The sequence below is a fragment of the Pogona vitticeps genome, chromosome 6 (genome assembly GCF_051106095.1).
Source record: "Pogona vitticeps strain Pit_001003342236 chromosome 6, PviZW2.1, whole genome shotgun sequence".
Classification (NCBI taxonomy): Eukaryota; Metazoa; Chordata; class Lepidosauria; order Squamata; family Agamidae; genus Pogona; species Pogona vitticeps.
The window spans coordinates 25031107-25047331 of NC_135788.1; the positions used below are offsets into that span (position 1 = coordinate 25031107).

General features: G+C 41.5%; 1 protein-coding gene and 1 long non-coding RNA gene across 3 annotated transcripts in view; both read left to right on the forward strand.

The window, feature by feature from the left end:
- The first annotated feature begins 567 nt into the window (after nucleotides 1–567).
- LOC144583828 (uncharacterized) lies at nucleotides 568–1401 on the forward strand. The gene is made up of 2 exons (XR_013537799.1): nucleotides 568–836; nucleotides 1263–1401. It is a non-coding gene; the product is annotated as an uncharacterized LOC144583828 (long non-coding RNA).
- Nucleotides 1402–3828: 2427 nt separating this feature from the next.
- Nucleotides 3829–16225, forward strand: part of VPS50 (VPS50 subunit of EARP/GARPII complex) — a 74036-nt gene continuing 61639 nt past the window's right edge. For both annotated transcript variants that reach the window (XM_078378699.1, XM_073003186.2), the window contains exons 1-2: nucleotides 3829–4021; nucleotides 6084–6152. In XM_078378699.1, the coding sequence (XP_078234825.1) occupies nucleotides 3989–4021; nucleotides 6084–6152 (102 nt within the window). In that variant the 5' untranslated portion in view covers nucleotides 3829–3988. The remainder of the gene's footprint in view (nucleotides 4022–6083; nucleotides 6153–16225) is intronic.

Below are 16225 nucleotides of genomic sequence, written 5' to 3' on the forward strand. Positions count from 1 at the left end.
TCCAATCCTGAGGGTGCTGCTACTGCTGCCTTGGGAACCCAACCCCACTCTCCTGGGTCTTTGTGACCTCACAGAGCCCCACCTCTCTGCTGGCAGATAAAAGGGGCTTGCTGGGCAGGGCAGGAAACCAGAAGGGAGGCCAGTGGCCAGAGGGCAGTCTGGCAGACAAGAGCAGCAGTGGCTGCAGGTAGGGTTGCCAGATATCAGGCAAAAGGAGGACATGTCCTCCTTTTTAGCCTAATGTCCTCTGTCAGGCAGGCAAAGATAAAAACCTTTAAAATGTCAGGCTTTTGTATATTTTATGTTATAATTTTGGATGGGAGGGGGAGAGGTGGAAGGACTCCCTTCCCCCTGGCTTTCCCCGCCCTCACCTGCCTGCCCACCCCTGGTATTTTGAAAAACAGCCTCCATTGAATTTATTTTTAATTTTTAACATGACTGTGGGTCAGTTCACTAAGAGACATTTATTGGCAGCTATTGTAATAAAATTGTATCGATTGTGGGTTTAATCTGGTATGATTCAAATGAAACATTCAATTTGTCATCCTTTATCCTCCTTTTTGTCTTTCTATGTCCTCCTTTTAGTACCAGTGTATCTGGCAACCCTAGCTGCAGGGGATCCAGCCGTTCTGCCCAAGGCAAGTTCTCTTGCGAAAGCAGATGAACTTGCTAAGTGGGCTTGCGAGTTAACAGCTTGAGGCTGGTGGAGATCTGTGGCTTGAAGCTGGCTGATGTTGGCGATGGACCGGGGGGACGTCAGTGGACGTTGGCAGACAGAAACTGGTGGATTCTCCCTGCGGAAGCTGGCTGAGGCTGCAAGGCGGAGGCCAGCAGAGGTTGGTGGATGAAGCTGGGGGATATTAGCCTCCTGAAACCAGCCGGCAGAATCTTGGTGGATATTGGTGGATGGAAGCCTGGGCGTGTGTGTGAATGGCTGGTGGAGTGAAGGTGTGTGCGTGTCGGGGGGGTGGCTGGTGTGTGTGCGTGTGTGTGTGAATGGGTTGGCTGGCGTTCCATGGGGATGTCACCGGGCGTGTGTGTGACCCAAGCATTTGGGAGCTGGTGGAGGCTGGCTTCAGAAGTGGAGTGGAAGAGATGAACAGGTGAATATTCCTGGTGAAAGCCAGTGGATGTTGGCAGGGGGAACTTCGGGATGAAGCTGCCAGAACATTGGTTGGTGGATACGCCTGGGTTGAAGCCAGTTGATGGCAGTGGACGAGCTCGCCCCTTAGTTGTTGTTTTTCTCTCTCTTTCTCTTGCAGGCCCCGATGCATCCTCTTCTCCAGGGGGATGCGAGGGATCAGAACGCAGGCGTCCTGCTGGAGCTGAACCAGGCCATCGTCTCCGCTGAGGATACCCATTTAGCCTCTTTTCCAAAACAAATAAAAGAATTTTCCAAAATGGATTTGAAGTGTTGTCTTGTTTGTCAGGGGCTGTCATGGGATTATCTTCCGCATTCCCTCGTTATATCTGGGGCCCAGTGCCTGGGGTGGGTCTTTATGAAGTCATGGTGTGGGGCGCTGTGATGTCACAGGAATTGGGAAAATATTTCTCCATGCATGTGTGAGGGAGTGAGCTAGGCATTGTGGGTTCCCTGTCTGAGCTCCTAAGCAAGTACCGGTATATTATGTGTCGTGTTGGACAGATACAGGAAGCCAGTGAGTCCTGGTGCCATTTGGAGAGGGTTGGAGTTGGGTACCCAAACACTATGGCCACCCCATGACAATAAACGAGACTCGCTCCTTCCCTTCCACCACTGCTCCTCACATTTGTTTGCCTGGCCTGAAGATTCAGGGCAGCCCAACCATTTCCTGGCACAGGAGCTCAATCTCTGAGACCTGGCAAGCCTCATCTTCATCATCAACACAATGAGCACTCCACGTACAACTCCTTGCAGAGTACAAGTGGGGAGAAAATATGTCACTTCAAAGAAGCTTCCAGTCCAACCTCTTACGCCAGTGCCACAACCGAGGAAATGGAGATGGCCAATGATTTGGAGATGAGTGTACATTAAAATTCATGTGGGTCTATGCCATGGATAGATGGCAAAAATACACTGGTGTTGCAAAATCTGCTGCTTGAGGGCAGTGGATGCCTCTGAGTGCCTAGTGCAGTGATGGTGAACCTTTTTTGAGCCCGAGTGCCAAACTGCAACACAAAATCAACTTATTTATTTCAAAGTGACAATACTACAATTAAAACCAGAATGCTGAAGTTTTAGTTTAGAAAAAACAACACCTGTACTGCAAGTGTTAAATGCTTGTCCCCCCCCCCCATGGGCAGTATTAACAAATAAATACTTATTGGTCCTCCAATCCCCCATTGGGCTAGACCGCTAATGGTCGCCATTGCGATGACCACTGCACCAGCAGAGGGGAGTACCGAAATCCAGGATTGGAGGACAGGGAAGTATTTCTCTATGGTGACTTATGGCTCGTGTGCCAACAGAGAGGGCTCTGTGTGCCAGCTGTGGCACGCGTGCCATAGGTTTGCCATCACTGGGATAGAGTGTCAGGAGACTTGGCTTCAAATTCCTGCTCAGGTGTAGAAACTGTGGGTGATGGCAATTTTAAACCACTTCTTGAACATCCTGCATACCTTGGAAGTGCCTTGATGGTGCATAACAACCACATGGTCTATTTGTCTGGGTGCTGAGTCAAAATATTTTTATTTATCAGTTCTATATATCCTTTCCTCAATCCTTACACTCCCCCCCCCCACTGTCCAGGTTTGTTTCCTTTGATGTCAAAAAGCTTTCCTTTCCAATCATAGTCATGCCTGCTTTCTCTTCATGTTCCTTTCTTTATTTCCCTATAGGTGACCAAGATTTTATGTTCCCCAATATGTATAGCTCACTTTTGGACTCAAGAAACTCTGCAAGGCATTTAACACTTGTAGAATTCAAAATATTTATTTAGCAGCCATTAAAGCATCACATACGCAAAGGTTATCCTGTAAAAATGTTGTTCTTTAAAATTGGTCTCTGTTGTTTTTTGCATAAACATACAATGAAGTAAGCTCTGGAGTCTGTACGAACAAATTAAAAAAACCTATAGTCTGGCAGTACCTTTTATTAGAATCAGGTAACGTCTAGGACTGTTGAGGGAAATGAACAAAAATGGCATTTAAAAATAAGTGAATCCAAATCGTACTCAGATTTGTCTCCATCCAGGTGAAACACACACGTAGGGAATGGAAGTAAATAGAAACCAGCAAATTATACAACGTTTGATGACTATTTGAGTCATGGTGTTCCTGACTTTATGGTAAAGGGCGTCAGGTGTGATGATGGTGAGTTTAAGAGGATTAGCCTTTACAGCAACCTGTTGGGCATTTTGTACAAGAAATCCACTTGGCTCTACATCTGACACTAGTCTTAGCGCCACTTCCTAACTGAAATATTAAACGCGTAATCACTGCAACACCTATAAGCCATTCCCACCCACAAACTTCGATACAGGGCAATGGACTATAGAAAAAAATAGAGCAATTTTTAAATGTTTGAAAGCGTCCCCATTTTCTATAGTTGGGCGGGGTATAAATGTAACTAAATAAATGCATAAATGTCTAAATAAATCAGTGAGTTGATATACTGTTGTTCCTCCCTCTTGTAAAAAAAACTCTTTACTTCCGCCTAAGAGAAGCGGTTTAAGAACAACCCGGAAGTTCGATCTCCAGCGGGTATATTGCCTCTCTCTTTTGACGTGTCTCTATGAGGCTCTCTTCTGCCCAAGACGTCCACTAGTGGAGACGACAGGACAGGCCTTCCGCTGAGCTTTAGGGGAGTTGTAGTTCCCTGGGCGCCCTCTATTCCGCAACATAAGGAAGGGAAGCGCTCATGCTGGACTACAAACCCCGTGAAGCGCAGGCGCATGGAAGGAAAGACGGTCACGTGATGTGCAAAATGGCTTCGCCGTGTCGGAGCGAGGCGAGTTCGACGAATGACAGGAGTTTGTGAGGGAGGCCGCCCGCCCGGCAGAGGGGTGCCATGCATAAAATCAAGTCGCTGATGACCCGACAGGTAAAGGGGGACACAAAAATTAGATTTTTAGGAGTCGTAATAATAAAGATACAAGCTGAGGAGATGCGGGACGTGAAGTAGATGGAAAGAGCATTCAGTGGAAGGACTGGGAGGGGTGTCAGTGGGTTGTTATGTAGCTGTTGAACAAGGCCAAACATCTCATTAATTTAAAAAATTCTTCCTCAGAAGACTTTGAAGGCGCTCGCCGTCTCCGTGGGTAGGTATACCGTAATCTGGCTGTCATTAGCTGTCGCATAAAGCCTGCTGTTTTATGGAAACGGATAGAGAGCACAGTTTTACCCACAATTCCTTATGGACAAAGGGGTTCTGCAAAGGATCTGTTCCTTGTAAGTGTGTTCTGGTCTTGTTATTTTTGCCCTGTTGAACTTTGATAGGCAAGGATATGCTGCTTCTTGTGTGGACATGGAGGTTGAAGGGAAGGATTGATTGTGAGCATGGGAACCGGTACTGGCTTTCTTAGAGTTCCTGAGAAGTCAGGCGGGGAGATCCCTGAGTCTCCATCAGTTGTAAAGAAAGATCTCTAGACAGTTTTTCTATCCTAGTAAGGTTGAAGAGGGATAGAACTACCTGGCACCACTTCCTTTGTTGGAGGGAAGGAGAGTATGAGAATTAATGGGGAGAGTTTATTGGAGAAATGACAAGAGGTACTGTGAGAAATAGAAGAGACAGGTTTATGGGCAGTCCATAATTTTTCTCTATGCTTGCGCTACAATTATTTTGATTTAGAGATTAACTTGGAATCTGAGTATAATTTTGGTTACCAGAGTGGACTGTAATAATTACGTCCCGTTGTTTGCCTGCCTGTTAACTTTTGTTGGTGAAAGAATGCTATTGGAATTTGGGAGCTTCATATTCCTCAATGATTTAATAATCATGTGCTCTCAAGTCATTTCTGACTTATGGTAGAAAAAACTCAGAAGTGGTTTACTGTTGCCTTTTTCTGGGGTACCTTGGGACTGTGCAGCTTGCCCAAGGCCACACAGATTGTCTCTGCTCAGAAGAGGCACAGTGAGGAATTGAACTCCCAACCTCTAAACTACGGAGCTATCCAACCAGCTTTGATGATAAAAAGGTTCATGCAATGTGATATTTTCAGGGTAAGTCTGTTCTAGAGAAGTGTTCTGTATTTTGTGTTTTTCAATATTCCTGGTAACAAGGAATATATTGCAGAATTCATTGAAGCTCAGATTTCCACAAGGGGAGGCATTTCTGTGGATGCACAAAAATGTTTATTTCTGCACACATCTGTTGTTTCCAGCGTGGGTTCCACTGATCAACTTATAAAGTATAATATAGACTGTTGCTGGTCTTCTAATTTTTGTTGACAAAGAAACATCTATTCATAGCTAGTCCTTTGTGCCGCTGCTATTAAAAATATGGTAACAAGTTATGAATTATATTCGCGAAGGCTTTCACGGCCGGGATCTAATGGTTGTTCTGGGTTTTTTGGGCTCTTTGGCCGTGTTCTGCAGGTTGTTCTTCCTGACGTTTCGCCAGTCTCTGTGGCCGGCATCTTCAGAAGACAGCAACCTGTGCTGCTGTCCTCTGAAGATGCCGGCCACAGAGACTGGCGAAACGTCAGGAAGAACAACCTGCAGAACACGGCCAAAGAGCCCAAAAAACGCAGAACAATCACAAGTTATGCATTCATTATTTCATTTGATCAAGTGCCAAGGGTTTGTTTTGTTTTATTTTCAAAATGTATTGGGCTGCATGTATATATTAGTATGGAAAAATGCAGTGCTATTAAATGTTATTGAGATGTGTATTGAGAGTTATTTCACAAAGACTATGTTATTTTCCTTTGTTAAACAGTTGGGGGTGCCAAACACATGAAATTCATCCCTTTTGTCTCACAACTATCCTTGCTATATAGGCATTATATAGTCTTCTTTGTCTTTTTGCAATCTTAATTGTCAAATGATTGCAGCACAATAATAACTTTAATAATATAGTTAGTTGCAGCTGATGCTGTACACAGCATGCAATTGTAGAAAGCACTAAACATGTTTCTTAAATTCTCTCTTTTTCTCTCTCCAAGGGTCTCAAAAGTCCACAAGAGAGTATTCATGATTTGAGTCCCACTGAAAACTTCAGAATTCCAAGCAAGGTATGATTGGCCTACATTCTGCTAGGCCATGTTTGCGTTCAGTAGTTCTGTTACTTTACACTGTAATTTGCCTGTGTTCATTGCTTGTTCAGTACATAACAGTAACTTGCTATATAAGTGACGGGCAAGTGATAGCCTCTGGTCAGAATTTGGGCCTCTGGGAAGCTGTTATCAGCTCCTCATGTGCTTTCTGGGTCCCAGTAGTATTGCCTAAAACCAATTTTACTGATTTTAAACTAGGACCAAGGGCATGACGGGCAGTTTCAGGGGATTGCAGATGGTTGTTAGACTTCAGCATTAAGCTTGGATGATTTTTCAGTTTCTCTTCTCTTCTCCCATCCCAAACTCTGTAGTGGTTAGCCTGAAGAAGTGTCCTTGAGGATTCAAAGGCCTTTTGGTGATATTCCAGAGTAAGAGTATTATAAGAGTAACCGTCAAGTGGATTTTGACTTACGGCAATCCATTCTAGATATAAAATATAAGTGGTTTACCATTCCTATTTTCTGTGTTCTCTGGCACTGTGCAGCGTGTCCAAGGCTACACAGAGTGGGTTTTCTGCCAGAAAGCATGGTGCAGAATTTAAGTCCCAACTTTTGACACCGCACCTCTCCAGCCAGCTTGGATTTTGTTCATGGATCACAGAGCTGTGTTATTGGTTTTTTTTCCTGTTATGGTGAGGCTCCTCTAGTGCTTCTCATCTTTAAATCACTTTTCAGTTACTTTTATTGACTTAGGAAGTCCTTGGATTAAAATGATCATATGTAGGTTATAGGAATATATTAGTGATTTCACCGTGGCTTGCCTTGGGTGAGAGCAGAAAAAGGTTGCTTTGTACTTTTGCTGCCCGTGTATGTATTAAGAGATCATATGCATGATCACATGTTGTGTTTAGACTTTATGTTCTTCCTAGATGTGGCTTTACTAGGGAGTGGAAATATTTGGGAGAGTGATCCTGAGATGTTAGCCCGTTTTAACATTTTTCCTTCAGCCACCCATGCCGGTCGATTTCTCAATATCCCTTGTGAATAAAGACTCTGTTTTTTTTGTTTAGAGACGCCTGACACCCTGGTTCATATACTGTTTCAATGCCCTGCTCATTCCCACCTCCGACTTTTTTTTCTTGAACCTTGGATCTCTTATTTTTCCAATTCTCCTAAGACAATTCTTTCTATTTTCATGAGCGATGAATGTAATGCCCTGACTGCTGCTGTTGCAGGTTTCCTATCTGCAATTCTGAAATTGTCCCCTGCTTCTCGCTCCTAATTTGTGAAATCTGTGTAATTTCAATTTTTTTATTTTGCTTGTGTGGTTGTAACTTGTAAATGCCATTAAAGGTTTCAGAACAGACAGACAGACTTTATGTTCAGTTTTTGTCAGCCATAATCTTTGAACCAGTATTCCTTATTACTGTTTGATAATGATCAAGCCCCTTCTTGTCATAGTCTTTACGTATAACCAACATTCTGTAACCACTGAGCATGCTCAGTCATTATAGGACTGGTATTTCTGCGTAGGACAAGATTGCCCTCTTAGTTTCCTCATTAGATATGGGAGCTTCATATTCGTATCCCAGCCTGGTCCACTCACCGGGCTCCTTGCATCAGATGGCGGTGACATCATGGCCCCATTTTTTCTCTAATCCTCTCAGTGCTCATTTAGAATCACAGCTAGTGTGCAAAAGAGTGATATGGAGATTCTTTGTGTCCATATTTCTGAGTGAGAGACTCTATATGTTTGGCTATGCTGTCAGGAATACCTGAGTGAGTAAGAATACCTGCATGAATAATAAGAAGGGACATGGGTCACTGAGAGAGTGCATGCTATGCATATTTAAGGATTTGAATTCATTTTCAGGGACTTGGGGTTAGAAAGGTGTCTCTGGTCGCAGAAAACCGCTGTGAATCTTAATGGATAGCATCATGTTAAGTGAGCTAATGATCTGATGGGTAATGTCTCAGGAGAATCTGGCCCTGATCAGTTCAGTGTGTTATTGTAACTGTTCCCTTGTTATCACCCAACATTTGCCAAGTCATTTGGAACGTATATGAATCCTTGGTCATAGTTCTTGCTGTTGTTGTTTTTTAAATTCATTGTAATTATTCAGTTTTGGATAGTGTATGCTCAACAATGTGTATGATTCCTCACTTCTTTCTGCACCAATTTTCTAATATACACTTCTGGTCAGAAATTATTCATTGCCATGAAATTCATTAATGTAATGAAGTGAAAGAAATCACATCTTCAGATAATCTAAATCCTCTTTAAATAGTATTACTTTGGGGTAGATATAAACAGTTCATATGCATGGGTGACACTGAGCAAAAAATGAGAATAATGCAGAAAATATCCAAATACCCTGAGAGAAAGCAAAGACAAGAGGATATAATTAAATTGTATTCTTTGCTGACTGAAAATCATCATCTTAGAACTGCAGAGCTGTTTTGGGATGGAGTGCCCAAGCTCATGGGTGAAACATCCTGCCAATATTTTGGGTTTCCATGCTCCTTGCCCCCACACCATGAAGTCCGGAGAACTCAAAAAGCTTGCACAACGTTGTAGAATTTTAGTTGGTTCTAGAAAAGGTATTGCCTGCCAGTGGATTTTGGGCTTAATGGTATTTTAGGGAGGCACTCATTAGATGGTAAGTGTATTACTTCATTTCCTTAAGAATACACATGCCTAGCCTTGCTCTGTTGGGAGTCATGTAACTCTGCCTTAAAAATTCTCCCTTGCAATAGTGTTTCTATGTTTTGTCACCAGTGACAGTTAGCTTTTGGAAAATATAGCCTTTGAAACATCTCAGAGTAGTTTCGAACTTAATGCTCTTTGTGCTTTAACCCCTACCACCATTAATCGGATTTTTTAATTGGATACTAAATTTCAGTTCAGACATGCAGCGGTCTAATCTATCACGCACTATAAATCAGTCAGTTAATTTTCAACATGTCACAAAGCATTGTGTTATGTAGCTGCTCTAACCAACATAGCTCATGCAGCTTGTTGTCACAGGTAATTGGAGTTAGACATCTAGCAGAAAAAATGGATGTGGTGGAGGCATTGCATTTCCACCCCATTGATCCAGTTTCATGATTGTTTAATTGCTCTTTGAGATAGACCTCTTGGAGTAAGTGCAGAGAACTGTGTTCTGTTGTCATTCCTAGAAAATCTGTGGTTGGGGATCTGATTCCCATATTATTCTGTGCTTCTGTAGTTCATGCCGTTAAAAGAACAGCCCATTGGTGGCTAGAATGGAATGATATCTCCTATATCGTCCATCAGCCTAAGACAACTGCCTTTTTCATTTCCCTGAATGTAGATACAGTTAAAAACACATTTCCCCACATTTAACTATGATGGACCATGGCGTTCATAATATGAGCAGCTTGTATTGATTCTGATAAAATGGCATGTAAAGTGTTTTTTATCACCCTGTTGCATGCAAATGATTTACGTACGGGCTTTGTTGCATCTTGGTTACAGTAACCCATGCGAAGAATGACAGGAAATGGGGTGAGGAAATAGCCTGAGTAAGCCATCAGAAAACTTCATCTTGTTCTTTTTTATTAGTTAGGAATTTTGTTTGAGTAGTTAAGCTGCATTAATCAACCATTTGTGTGTGCTTTAGTTAAGGAAAATTAGTTGCTTTCAAGCATGCCTCTTTCAATTTAAAGTCTTTTGCCAGAATCCTATTGAGATTCTACTCTGGGGCAAGTGCAGTTGGGTAAACTGAGGTGGCAAATTATAGTTAGTAAATAAGATGCCAGTTGCAGGCCTGGTGATATATCTTGCACATGAGCAGGCATACAACCAGTAGCTTGTTAATTAGCTGCTATTTGCTGTGATAACTTAATGAACTTTCACTTACTTCAAAGTAAAACCCCTAAAAGTTTTTGGACTGATTTATTCTTGTTCGCTTTGGATATTAATCTCAAGATTTCATGACCCTTACTGCAAAATAAATTTTTAACACGTCTGTTTTCCTGTCTTATATTTGGAGAGTTGGGACAGGGAGAATATTTTCTTAAGATTGTTCTCCACTTTATCTTTGCAGCCTTAATGAAGAAATGGTAATATTACACTGGAGAAAAATCATAACATGACTCAGACTGGCATTCAAATTGCTACCTTAGCCTATTTGTTTTTAAGAGACTTGTTAAGAAGTAGAAACCATCCTTTCCCATAAAACACTTACCGAGGTTAAAGCTGCATTTTCAGCTAGAAAAGTGTAGCTGTATATATCTTTCCCAACAATGCCCTTCTCTTGGGGAGGATGTGCAGGCATAGTTAATCCATTTGGACAATGACATTCCAGCAAGTACCTCTTTCTGTAAGTCATTGTTTGGAAAGAACCAACCTGGAAAGGCAGTTGATGGTGAAAAGACTTAACAGTTTTGCTTCCAGCAAGGAGGGTCAGTGGATTTGTTAAATGGGTTGAATGGGTGGTGGGCATCAGTTGGATGGTATTTCTGACATCATTTGCAACAACTACATGGTTGCCAGGCTTGTTGTTCTACATCATATTGAATTACCAGTATTACTCATTAATTTTTCAGTGTGTCTGCTTTTGGACAACTCTGACATATCTTACCTTGTTTCACACAAGGTAAAAGAACAGAACTGTAAACCAAGCCTGGCTTTGTGATTTCTTTTGCCAATCATTAACCAAGTGACAGTTTTAAAACCTGTATTTTATTTAAACTAGCCAATAGATATCCCTTGGGTACTCTGAGAATATCCAGTTTTGATATATATAAAAGGAACATGGAAGGAGGGAAATATGCTCCATCTACAAACACATACCTCCTGGCCTGAGTTTTAATGGACAGAGCAGAAGCAACACAAGTTAGAGGAAAGTTTTTCAAAGGGAGAATTGTCAATGAAGTTGTCAAATTAAACAATCAGTTGCCAAAATGCAAAACCAGGTTCAAATGAGGGGAGGGGGACGTATCTGCTGCACCACTGACAACGATATTTTGTCCCCCCCCCCATCTATTTGCTGTTAATACCAAGGAAAGGAAGTGTCAGCTTTATTGGCAGTAAAACCTGTGGTGTATAGCCGTGAGTGACATGTGGTGGTAAGAATCCCAGTGCATTGTTAATTAATGTTTACACAAGAGGGAATACTGCAAACCATAATTAAATCTTTGTTTGGTCACTTCTCCATCTGGAGGCCTGTATGCTGAGATGGGAAAAAGCCAAGATGTTTACAAAGCCAAAGAGTGACTCATTTTCTTGTGTATGTGTGCTAAGGTCTGCAGATGTAATTGAGTATGCTGAAAACACACACTGATTCTTTAGCTTCTAATATGAGCACAGTAAACAATACCTTGTGGTGGTGAAAATCGCATTTCTATCAAATGATGAGTCGCAAGAACTGGGTATCTTTATTGTTCAGAAGGCTGATTTCATGTTTAAGAGCAGGTGCCTATGTGATTCCACCTTCCTTTTCCTTGAAATGGTAAAGCTTCAAATACTGTATATGCGTGCTTGATTCTAAGGAAGTGCCACTGAATTATGTGATACAGTACTTACTTTCAAGTAAGCAAGCATTGAAATGACTGATATTTGTTGAGCAAAATATGGTTTCTTCATGAGCTGGAAAGTAAAGTTGACAATCTTGTAGTTGGTAAAGTCTTTTTTTTTTTTGAGACATGAGTATATTGTAGAGTTTAGATACTTTGAGGGTATGACACAATAGAATATGAATTATTCTGGTGTGACACAAGAGGGCTGATTCTGATGTGGTGTAAGGTAATTTTCCCTGGATTCTTGAGCCCATGATGGCTTGCTTGTCCCTTTTATTCTGCTAGGAATCAGTGAAGAATAAATGCAATACATGACTCATGTAATCTGTAATGCTGAACTTCAGAAATCAGGTATTTTCTTCCATTATTATTTCTTTTGGGTACAGAAAAACTGTAGCTCTGTATGTTTGGTCAAGAATCACTTTGAAGAGGTTACATGTTTGTTTACATGCAACTTGCTTATTCCTGATAACATTTATGTATACAATCACATTTCTTTTAAAATCAGGTTGTTTTTCAGAATATGGACTTATATTCTGCATTCACTTCACTGCATCAGACAACAAAGAAAAAAAAGGGAGGGGTGGCAACATTTATAAAAGAGGATCTGAAACCTAAACCAATTTTTGCATCACAAGATGGAAGAATATTGATGATAGAAATTCAAAAAGAGAAGGAAAAAGCATTGATAGTGAATATTTATGCTCCAAATAATCAAGATAAAATTTTCAAAGAACTACAGAAAGAATTGGCAGATAAAGAATACAAAGATATTTGCTGTGTAGGGGACTTCAGTGCAGTTCTGGATAGAAAACTGGACACAAGCATTCAAACATTAAGAAAAGGGGAAAAAGAAAGAAGGACTATTGTTGCGGGCACACTGAAGCCTCTATTATCTCAGGCCTCCAGGAGGTGCTCACTCTTCTACTCAAGTTGCTGCCACCAATTACAGTGGTGCCTCGCACAGCGAGGTTAATCCGTTCCGGATTAACCCTCGCTGTGTGAAAACATCGTTGAGCGGGGCAGAAAAGCCCATTGGAACACATTAAACAGTGTTTAATGCGTTCCAATCGGCTGCTGTACTCACCGTTCAGCGATGTTTTGCAATGGCGGGCAGCCATTTTCGCGCTCTCCCCTCGCTTAACGAGGGCGCAAAAACGCTGTGCACGGCCATTTTGCAGCTTCCGGCGGCCATTTTGTAGCCGCCGAACAGCTGATCGGCGGGTCGCAAAGCGAAGGTCGGTAAGCGAACCACTTACCGACCTTCGCTCTGCGATTTTTTCCCTATTGAGGCATCGGTATGCGATCGCAAAACCGGCCTCATAGAGCGAATTCATCGCTCTATGGTGCACTCATTGTGCGAGGCACCACTGTATTTACTGAGACATGTGTTTCTTTGAAACTTAAACCTATTTATTTGATTAATAAAACGATAATAGGTAAATCACAAGTTGTTAATCAATCTCTCTCTCACTGAACTCTCTAATACACAGAACCCTACTCTCACTGACTTACTGGCTCACTGCCTCACAGACTCATAATCACCAAACTCTCAAAATCTCTCCAATCTCCTCCCACATACTCCATACACACCCCTTAATATCCCAGCCCCTCCTCCTTAGCACCACCTTCTGTACACTCATTGGCTCCATTTACACTGCTCAGCTCTGATGGACAGGTGAGGGCAGGGCTGAACACTACAACTATATTATCAAAAATCTTCCAGTGTATAGCAGAAGAGTTTCATTTGGTAGATGCATGGAGAGCAACACATATAAAAGAGAAAGACTATACATTTTACTCAAATTCACATAAGACATGGTCTAGAATAGATGCATGCTGGGTTCCGATAAGCTAGATAAAAGTGATGAAGATTATAGACATACTACTAAGAACTTTTGCTGATCATAGTCCAGTTATTTTACAACTGAATATACAAAATAAAACATTGTTCTGGAGAATGAACATTAGTCTTTTGCTAAATGAAGATTTTAAGAAAGAAGCGATGCAAGAAATGTCTTGGTTCTTTAAGAAAAATAAAACTCCAGATGTACCAATGAGAGTAGTCTGGGATGCAGGAAAAGCAAAGCTAAGAGGGATAGTTATAAAGCATGCAGCAAGACAAAAAAGAGAGGAAAAAATACAAAGAATTAGAGAAAAAACTCTTCCAGTTAGAAAAACAGTCAAAATAGCTCAATTGAAAAACTAGTAAGGTAAAGGTAAAGGTTCCCCTTGACAATTTTTGTCCAGTCGTGTTCAACTCTAGGGGGCGGTGCTGATCCCCGTTTCCAAGCCATAGAGCCAGCGTTTTGTCCGAAGACAATCTTCCGTGGTCACATGGCCAGTGTGACTTAGACACGGAATGCTGTTACCTTCCCACCGAGGTGGTCCCTATTTATCTACTTGCATTTGCATGCTTTCGAACCGCTAGGTTGGCGGGAGCTGGGACAAGCGACGGGCGCTCACTCCGTTGCGTGGATTTGATCTTACGACTGCTTGGTCTTCTGACCCTGCAGCACAGGCTTCTGCGGTTTAGCCCGCAGCGCCACCACGATAATATGAAATCAGTACAACATCAAATAAATCTATGGTGGATGTTAGAAATGGTAATGAAGATAAACAAGTAAACAAACCAGGCAGATGGCTTGCCTGTAGACTGAGAAAAGAACAAACAAGAAACCACAATTATAATCCTTAAAGACCAGGAAGGAGAGACTAAATGGGGGCAGAAGGAAATAAAAAAAATTGTCTAGGATTTCTATCAAGCACTGTACAAAGAACCAGGGAAATCAATAATAGAGCAAAGAAAGTATCTACAGAAGTTTCAGTTAAAGAAAATTATCTAAAGAAAATAAAGAGATCTTGAATTCCTCAATAACAATGTATGAAGTGGTGGAAGCTGTTAGAAAACTAAAGAATAATACATCTCCAGGAAGTGATGGAATACCTGCTGACTATTACAAGAATTTTGAAGACGTTCTAGGTTTACCCTTTAAGGAATTAATAGAAGAAGTAGAAATAGAAAAAGAAATTCCCACTTAATGGAAAGAAGCAATAATTTCAGTGATACATAAAGTACAGATTGATCAGAAATCCAAAACTGTAGACCAATTTCGTTGTTGAATGTAGATTATAACATTTTTGCATCAATGTTAGCAGATTGTATTGTAATTGTGATGTTTCTAGAAGAGTTTATCTGCCGGTCTAAGTGCGACTTTAGTGTTTGTGTTCCGAATCTAGGAATAGCTGTTTAAAACAGTAATGTTACAAATGTGCCACATGATGGCACTTTAGTAAAGTAAGTGAAGGCAGCCCATGTCTGAATGTATGCTGATAACATTTTGGAGGCATAGTTTATTTAATCCTGAACATTAGATGCTGGATGAAAAAACGATCAACATATAACATCAGCCTTACATCTCATGATGTGTAGTTGGATCAAGAGCACTCTCCCAAACAATTAAATTAAGCCCCCATTTCTCTTTGAAATCCCACTTGCCGTTGTTTTTCTTTTAATTTTGTCTCGAAGCAATTTAAAAGACATATTTTCAGGAAGAATTACTCATCCTGTGCTTGGTTCATCTCAGTTTTCTATTCTTTCCCCTCGTCACATAATCCTTATCTTCTCCCACATATGTGAAGGCCAGGACAGACAGAGGGGAAACTCAGAGTCATGCTATGGGGGCTGCGCCTGCCTTCAGGTTTCCAGTTTTAAGTTGTGACGTTTCTCAGCCAAGGAAGCCAGATCAGGGAGGAACAACGTGGAGAATGTCAGCATCTCATTAGAACATGACAAAATCAGTCCCTCCACTTGTTGGTCTGCATCTCCTAGCATTTCTCATGTAGGCTGTGTTGGCAGGAGCTAATGGGAGTTGCAGTCCAGGAACTTTGAGGGGCTGCTGTTTACTCATACTTGCCTTTTAGACCTTAAGACTTTTGCCTTGTAAAGTAAAAGTCAAGTCTTGGAGCCCTCTAGTAATATTCAATGCTCTCTCTTTACATGGACGGAACCTCAGCATTTTCTACGGTAGGGATGCGGAAACGCAGACCCACCAGAAAATATTGGACTGTGTCCTGGATCCCGCTTGCTGGGGCTGATCGGATTTGGAGTGCAACACTTTGATTTAATTATTTTAAATATTTTTACCCCAAATTTCTCCCTAAAAAAGGACTCCAGGTGTCTTGCCTAACTAAAAACACAATATTAAAAGCAAAAAATTGTACATTTTTCAAATAGTAAAGAATTACATGTGAGATAAAAGCTTTACTAAAACAGATTTAGAAGCAACAAAATGTCAATAGTATTGTCTCTTAATAGTGAATCATTAAGGAAAAGCCTGCCTTAAGACAAAGGTTTTTGCTTGTGGAAGGACAGAAAAGATGGGGCCAGCTTGACCTCCTGTGGGAGGGAGTTCCAGAGTCTGGGAGTAGCAACAGAGAAGGCCCTCTCCTGTGAGATGTATCTGAGGATGGTGGGACTGAGAGAAGGGCCTCCCCCGACGATCTTAATACCCAGACAAGCTTGTAAAAGGAGATGTGGTTTTTGAG